This window comes from Hydra vulgaris, chromosome 04 (genome assembly GCF_038396675.1).
Source record: "Hydra vulgaris chromosome 04, alternate assembly HydraT2T_AEP".
In the NCBI taxonomy this organism is placed as follows: Eukaryota; Metazoa; Cnidaria; class Hydrozoa; order Anthoathecata; family Hydridae; genus Hydra; species Hydra vulgaris.
Window position 1 is genome coordinate 13,960,059 of NC_088923.1, and position 9,107 is coordinate 13,969,165.

At 28.7% G+C, this 9,107-nt stretch overlaps 1 protein-coding gene across 1 annotated transcript in view; it reads right to left on the reverse strand.

Annotated features, from left to right (window-relative positions):
• LOC100206567 (cytochrome P450 4C1) overlaps positions 1 to 9,013 on the reverse strand; it is a 52,919-nt gene extending 43,906 nt beyond the window's left edge. The window contains exon 1 of the mRNA XM_065795510.1: positions 8,542 to 9,013. Within this exon, the coding sequence (XP_065651582.1) occupies positions 8,542 to 8,767 (226 nt within the window). The 5' untranslated portion in view covers positions 8,768 to 9,013. The remainder of the gene's footprint in view (positions 1 to 8,541) is intronic.
• Between the last annotated feature and the right edge of the window lie 94 nt (positions 9,014 to 9,107).

Genomic DNA, 9,107 nt, shown 5'->3' on the forward strand with positions numbered 1-9,107 from the left:
GTAAAGTAAATCACTTCTCGGCAAAGTCGCAAGGGTAACCAGATATTTTTTGTGTTACATTGTTTCCTGCAAAGAATGATAAGGCATTTTCAAAGAAATGTTTTGAACATTATTCTTTTTTGTAATAAATGTTAAAAAAATTTTCAACATAAGGGGTACACGGTATTGGATTGGGTAAAGGCTTAGTTTTAAATTACCTTTTGAAACAACAAATTTATTAATTGAAATTGAGTAATTGAAATTGAGTAGGACATTTGTGCAAAACTTCATTATCGTGTGACTTAAATACTGTAATAGTAAGTCCGTGTTTTGTTTTGAACATAAATTGTAGAACTTGATGAATATTAAGTTTATAAAAACTTAAGGCACAAAGTTTCCTAAAAGAAGGTTTGCAACAAAAAGCCCTGTGTGCACCAAATACAATTCTGCATGCATGTTTTTGTTTAGTATAAAGCTGTTTAAATTACCATAAGTCATACTACCCCATACAATATTGCAGTAGGAGATAAAACTATGATAAGCAAAAAGTATATTTCTTTCAAGGAGTGAGAAATTGTTAAGTTTTATATAATATTGAAGATTTCTTGAGATTTTATTTTCAATATATTTTATAAGTGGTTTCCATGACAAATTTTCATCTAGTAGTATTTCTAAAAATTTAACGATTTATTCCGTTTTAATAAATGCTTCATTGATTAGAAGATGGGTAATTTTAATAGAAGTATGTAACCTTTACTAGGTTTATAGAATAAAATAAATTTAATTTTTTCTACAGTCAATGAAAGCCTGTTACTTGTAATCCATTCGGATTGCAAGTAACAGACTGTAGAATTCACATGGATTTATTTTGAATAGTTCTTTATTAAATATATTAAAGAGAACTTTTATGCCTTTGACGAAATAATATTGGAGTTGTCTGCAAACAATTTAACATTTAAAATATTTGATGCTAAGTATAAATCATTTGTATACAAAATAAAAAAAATAGTGTGTTTAAAAAAGGTTGAACCTTAGGGCACCACATGTTAACAGCGTCAAAGGCTATTGACAGATCAATAAAAACTCAAGTAAAATAGTCACTATTGAATGCATCTGATACATGGTTAATCTGTTTGACTACAGCATGATTAGTTGAAATATTTTTCTTAAAACCAAATTAATATTGTACAACATATTGTTCAACATTAAATAGTTATTAAGTCTCTTATATAATACGTTCCAGTAATTTTGATAACATTTTTTTCATCACTAGATTTAAAAATTAGAGTGATTATGGCAATTTTAAGTTTTTTTTGGCAAAACACCTAGTTTTAAGGAAAAGTCAAAAATATGAAATAAGGACGGTTCAATGAAATTGAAAACTAACTTATCAACATTTTCGCTTTTTCTCAACGCTCTTTTTCGCAACACTTTTAATAATTTATGGGCTGTTAAAAGCATTCCTTATTTCGCTTAGATTTAAATTAGATTTTTCCATATTAGAATTACTCAAAAATTTTTGGGTTTTTTTGTGCCCAGGCCCTAACCATCTTAAATTTTTGCAAAGCATTCTTAATTGACATAAGTATAAACATATAAATGTTTAAAGTTTGCTCAAAGAACAAATATGCTGCATCCGCCCCTGATATAACCTTTTCATTTACTAATTATTATGAAAAGTTCATCAGGCCTACATTTTCTTTGTAAGATTAACTTAAATTTACCTGCTTCATCTTTGGATTTCAGTGATGATGGTTATTATCTTTTGATTTTCAAGGACTCCAATAGTTACATGCTTGCCTTTGATTAGCAAGAGCTCAAACTCTAACATGCTTGGCTAGGACGTATACTTAAGTTCCAATTTCATCTTTTTGTTGTGAAATCAGGTTTGAATCCATTCACTATACTTTTATGTGCTTTTGATTAACACCCCTTTACTCAAAACTATTTTTTATTATCATCCTCATTTTTCTCAAACCTGCACTATTTTCAATCATTTTCTTTATAATGGTTCTTGTCTCTCACTCAATGTCATTCTCTCACCATCAAAACAGTAAATTTAAAAAATTTTGAGAAATATTGCAAGCAACACTTTGTAATAGGTGTAGCATTACATTGGTTAGCCTATTTGCAGTGGAAGATGTTTAAATCAACACAGCAAATCAGTGGTGGCACTTTCCGATTTTATTTTTATTTTTAATTTTGTATTTACAGTTTACATTTATTAAATGTCGTATAATATAAATTTGGAATCTGGAAAAAGGTTATAGCGATCTTATAAAAAACCATATAAAAATAGAAGTACAAATACAATATACTACAAGTTAAAATCAAAGCAGCTATCTAAAACAGCTGAAATAATAAATGGTTAGAAGTTAATTGAAAAAATAATCATCTTTAAATCATTTTAAAAAACTGGAAAAGAGATTGAAATTGGACTTTTTTATTTTAAAGATGCTCAATAAGTTATACAATAGTTGATTAAACTACTTTTAACAAAAGTGTTCGTTAAAATAGGCATTATTTGGCTATCTATGTTTATACTTTAAGGTGCATATATTTTTAAAACCATTTAATATTTCGTGATTCATACAATAAAATGTAAAACATAAAGTATAGTAAATGCTAAGTTCATAAACGTTTCAAACATTCATATCTTTAAATAAATGTTTCGTATTTAAAAAACGATTTGAAAAATATATTACGCACATTGCATGCTTCCGATGATAAAAAAAAACGTCGTAAGATATTTTTACTTGTACTTTCCCAGGCAAAATTGGCATAGTTTACATAATTTACTTTAGTTTATTTTAATGATCAATAATTTAAAGTATTCACAACAATCCATAAAAAACATACAGACTATTGAAAATCAAAAATGTTTCTTATTTTTAAATTACTAACGAAGATGTGCTGCATCAGGCACCTCTATACTAACAGTCTTAAGATACTCGTGCACATCTGCAACACAAGCACCATACTTTTAGAACATAATAGAATACTGGAGACATATCTGAAAAGAGTTTATTTCCAGTTATCTTTTAAAGTTCTCTTTTAACTGATTTAAATCAGTTAAAAGAGAACATGTTCCCCTAAGTCGCGTAATTACTATTTGCAGCAGGGTATTCCACTGCAAAACAATACGTTTCGTGAAAATTTTTTCTCTTGGCAAGCAATTGAGTACTCTTTGCTGTGCAAGTATTTGATTATGACCACGCATAATATACTTTGACGACGAAGGACGATTAAATGGTACGTGAAAGTGAATTTCATCGATTTAACGCATGAACTTGAACATTGGAATTAAATCACCTCTCATTCTTCTTTCTTGAAGTGTCTTTAGACCTAACATGACTCTTCGCTGCTTGTTGGTGCAATACTTAATCTCAGCAATGATTTTTGTAGCACAGTTTTGAACTTTTTCTAGCGATTATATTTTTTCATCCTCCCTAAAGAGCGGTTAGCATTCACGGCAGATGCTGAAACTTGAACATTAAGTTTAAGATCATCTGAGATAAAAACTCCAACGAACATTCTCTAAATAAGTAACTTCAATTGTAAGTGGCAGGCCCTCTGGTCTTTGGATGAAATAGTCTTGTTTTGATACTTTTTTTCCTCCAGTAAATATTTGATACTTTTTTTCCAGCCAGTAAACATGACTTTACACTTTTCAGTACTAAATGTCACGAGGCAGCAATATGGCCATTCAATGGCTTTGTCTAAGTCTACTTGCAGACTCTCCGCGTCACAGTCAGATTTTATTACGCAGATAATTTTGCTGTCATAAACATAGAGTTTAATCTAATGTTCCAATTTTTCTGGAAGATCATTGATGTACAGAACAAACAGTAATTGTTCCAAGACCGAACCTTGCGGTACACCACTAATAACGTTTTTCTAATCTGATATACGATCTCCAATTAAGACTCTCTGCTGTCTTCCTGATAGCCATGCTTTTATCCATGCGTGAAGCTCCTCTTTAATTCCGTAGTTTTAAATTTTGTGTAGAGTCTATTGTGTGGAACTCTGTTGAAAGCTTTTGCCAGATCCGTGAAGAATACGTCTGCAGCGCATCCCTGGTACATAGCTTTTGTTAAAAGATCAAATATTTCCAGAAGGTTTTTAAGCACTACTTTTTGAAAACGAAACCGTGTTAGTTTTTTGATATGAGATCGATTATAATACAATGATTTAAAATCTGGTCTCAAACAAAATGCTAAAAAATTTTACAAGGGATACTAGTGAGTGATACTGGTCTGTAATTAGAAGCTTTCACTTTAAAGCCCTTCTTAAATATTGGTGTTAAATTTGAGCGCTTTCAGTTGTCTTGCACCTCAGCCATAGAATTTGAATTCTATGGATGAGGTGCAATGCCGATTTTCTTGTTCCCATCAAGGTTTTCAAATCTATTCTCTACTTCATCACGCGCAATAAACTGCGTCGTACATGTCAATCCCTTCTATTGTTTGAAATCTGGAATTAGAACTTGCTGCTCGATTACGAAAATCGATTGATAGTAGTCATTTAAAATTCGACATATTTCCTCCTCATCAACTGTGCTTTCACCTGTACTGTCCTCTCAAAACTCGTATTTGGTGTTTAACTTTTTTCATTTTGTTAATCTAGGCGTTATACGATTAGTGGTTATTTTTTGAGGCTTGAACTACTGTTGATTTTTAATATTATACTACTTTTTTAACTTTTTTTGCAAACTGTCTACATGACTCGTAACATTTTATACAAAGGATTTTGTGAGTTCGGTACTTTGCCCACAGTGCTCTTTTCTTGTTTATTGCCTCTTTAACTATCTTTGTTACCCTTGGGTTGGCAACTTTGACAAAAGAAGTGTTCGCAGTTCGTATATAAAGCTTGCAAGCGTGTTCTCCCTTTGACAAAAAATATGGTAGCATTTGTTTGTTGAGAGGCCACTAAATAAAGTTTTCCAGCCAAGTGATTCTATGAATTTTGATATTTCTTTGTACTCTGCTTTATTCCATAAATCGCGTGTCCGCGTAGTTAATTGGTGCCTCTTTTGCCTATTTTTATGGAATAGATATATGTATTCCATAAAACTTAAAGATGTTATATGCTGGAGCGGTATTAACATCTGGTAGCAATGGTGAGATTATATCATTTCAAAATAAATAATTTGGCGAATCAAATGATTGTTTATTATTCTTTTTTTTTACTTTGCGTTTTCATGTGGCGACAACATCTGTTACTAATAATAATGTTACAAGCTTAATGATTACAAATTTGAAGAATAAACCAAAAGAAAGGTATTTTTAAAATTCTCTTTTCGGTTTGTGCTCTTTAATTGCATCAGCATGTGGAACCAATAATAATGTGATATATCATTTCTTTTCAAAATTATTTTATATGACAAAGTTTGAAGATGGCCTTTTTGTTTATTATCCATTCTATGTTTTAGTTTTTTATGGCATTAATATCTGATAGCAATAGTAGCAATGGTTGAGTCTTTTTTAAATACTTATAAATCACCTATCATTGTACTATGCATTACATCCTTTTTATTTTGTACTCTTTAGTGGTAATAACATCTTATACGAATGGTAATTTCATAAATTATATTTTTTCAAAAATGGGTAACTGAATTATACGATGTCTTTTTTTATATACTTTTTTTTTTGAAAAGATTAGTGGCGAAAAACAAATTGTACCAGTGGTAAGCTTACACTTATTTTTAAATACGTGTAAGTTTACCGGTGGTAAACTTACACGTATTTAAAAATATGCGTAAAAGTCTCCTCAAAGGAAAAAGTAAAGGAAATGACTCCTTCAAATTCATAAATTTGAAGGAGTAATTTTCTTTTTTTGCTGGTCTCTAAAACTCTAGTATAAAAAATTTAGAACTATAGACATAACAGAGAAATATTAACTGACAAAAAATTTGTAGTAAGTTTTTTGTCAGTTTGCATTATATAAAATTTACAAATTATATATAAATTTTGCAAACCAAGTTTAAAGTTATTTGAATTGTATTTTTAATTTTGTTTTTTTTGTTATATATTATTATATAGTGTTATTTATTATATATTAATTATAAAAGTTATTATATTAAAATTTCCTAACACTTCAAATTATGTTAATTTGTTAAATTTTAATTAGTAATTTATATTTAAGGTTCAATTATACAATGTTCAAAAATGTCATTAGTTGTGTAAAGAAAAATCCCATTGTGGCCAACTATTTCTTTAATGAATGTAGACCTAACAGACCAAACAAACTATCTATTTTTTAGACTAAACAAGTTATCTATTTAATATATAACAAAATTAAGGCAGTTTCTGCTGTTTAGAACGTGGATTATTTAGTTTGTTTAGAAATTAAGTTAACGGTATACAGACTTGTCAAGTTTATAAATCAAATTATTCAGGGTATAAATGAACTAGAAGTAATTATCTTATGGAAATAGACACCAAAAAGAAAATATGCTGTTTAAAAAGAATACTTCAATCATAGCCAAGAACGGATGGTTAAAAAGTTAAATTATTTTTAAGTACACATTGAAAGATTGATTAAAAAATACAAAAACATCAAAAATCAATTAAAAAAATAGAAATTCTTAGTAAACTGCTTCACAGATAAAAAAAATGTTACCCAAGTGCTAAAAATTTAATGCAAATTATAAAATTCAAACTTTTATTTTGGATAAAGTTTTTATACTTTGTGTAGCTGTAAATTTACTTGTAACAATTGGTTTTTCATAGATAATATTGAAGCTTGTGTAAAAAGTGTAAACCTTAAATTCAGAGTTGACGTAAAACTTTATTAAAGCTGCCATTAAAAAGGTATTAAGTCAACATCTTTACTCGTAAGAAATAAGCGATGTTTAATTACTATCTGGCAGTCATAAAAATTGAATAGTTTGTTTCAGCCTGACTAGTTATCACCTTATCATGAATCAAACTGTCACAGCATCTCTTGATAGTGAAAAAATTGAGTATGTAAAAAGAATTAAGAACCAAGCTTATGTTCATAAGGCTTATCCAATTAAAGACTTTTGTATTGATTTAAAAACACCAAGTTTACAATAATAATTAAGAAATCAAAAATGAAAAATAACTCTACCGTAGAGCCAATAATAACATTATAGCATACTCCTTTAATCTTATAGAGTTAAAACATAATTATATACTCTTTATTTTTTAAGCTGCTGCAAAACAACTTAGTAGCACTGTTTTATTGGTTACCTTTTTTTTTTAATTTTTACAAACACGTTAGTATTATATAGTTATAATTTTACTAAAGTTGACAGTGGTTTTGTATGTAGCTACTCTGGAGTTTATAATTTGCCTAGAAATATTTCATATAGTATATAGCTATGAGTTTTTTTTTTATAAATTTAAAACTATAACATTCTGCACATAGTTTGGCATGGAAGTTACCAAAGCCTCAAATATGTTTCAAGTTTTTGGGTATTAAAACCGAAGCTTTAGTCGTAGTTTTGCAGTGATATTTTTGCAGTTGCAAAATCATCTTACAGTTTTAATGCTGTTTTATAGTATACTTTTTCTGACTTGTATGACATGTGGCTGAATCCTGTTGTAATATTTTGTTTTCATTTCAAAACTCATTTAACATTTTTGGAACTACTTTTGCTTGTGGAACATTAATGGAAATGTCAGAGTTCATGATGGCAGTATCTAGATAGATATCAGTATCTAGATAGAGTGCTCATGCTCATTCAACAAGAAAATGATAAAGAATTCAACAAGAAATGCTCATTCCACAAAAAATACTTTAAGGATGCTTGACATTCAATATGTTTGGTTGTTATAGGCTTACCAGCAGAACAATAAACAAACTGTGACCGCTAGTCTAGCACATTAAAATGTTCCTTAACCAAAAATAAAACCTGTGATCAATAAATAAACCAATTCTCTTTAATTTAACAGCTTTAATTTCTAGGCATAGTATTGTTATATAAATGCAGGAAAATAGCTGTATAAATAACAAGTGTATATTTAATTTCATTGTTTTTTCCTAGTTTTTGTGTGTCGTTGCTAACTAGAGCCACTTTTTTATGAGATTGGCAAGTAATTGCTTTTTATGCGGATTTTCATAAGCTTTTTATGAGGTTTTTAAGCAAACTTTCCAGCAGCTATCAAGCTCAGCTGCACTGTACTCAGTCATGGATGTCATTTGTTGCCAAATTATCAGTTGGTCACTTTTCTTCTTTGGACTTTTGATCTCATGCATTAGATATCAATCATCTTTCTGTTTTATTATTAACTTTAGATTTATTTACTAATAACAGTTTAGCTATTTTCCATTGAGATTTATTAACATAATGAAGCGAAGTAGTAACAAAAAGAAAGATATAAAAGTTTAATGCAATTAATTTTCATAATGCTGTACCTGTTAACAGGTGCTTGAACTATAGGTTTTTTATTTAAATACAATATATTTAAAAATAAACATGCTTACTTAATTTTGTTTATTATTAAAAGCATAAAAAAAAGTTCAACAAACTTAATTTTTGTAATTTTAATTGTCTAAAGTTCTAAAAACTACATAAACTTAAACAATTAGTTTTACCATATAATGTATCTAGCGTGCATAAACCTTCTTCTTTAAACTTTTCGTTGAAACCCAAATAGGTGCTAAAATGGTCGCGGCTTTGAAAGTGACTAATATGACCAGTAATGAGCTGTTCTTTTGGTGATGGTAAAAGTTTAAGAGGGTGAAAGATACGTTTTAATAAATAACGCAAAAAAAATAATCCAATAAATAATATTATAAGTGCTAAACATTTCAGAAACATATCTTCTACCGTTATTCTATACAAAGAAACGCAAACAAGTTGTAAATGTCACTAATCTTGTAGTTTATAAACTTTTAAAAAAACTATCAATACAAGTTACACCATTATTATACTTGATTTAGTCTAAAACCTTTTTAAACTTTGCAAATGATGGTTTATAATGTTTGCACTCTTCACGTTTTACATTACATTTACATTTACGTGTTTACATTAGTTTCATTGTTCAATAGTTGCAATGTTTATTTTAGTAATTTGCGCAAGTCTTTTTGATCAGAATCAAAAAAGCAAAGCAAGAGATTGTCTATAAACAAGCGCTTTACTAAATTTATTTATTAAAAAT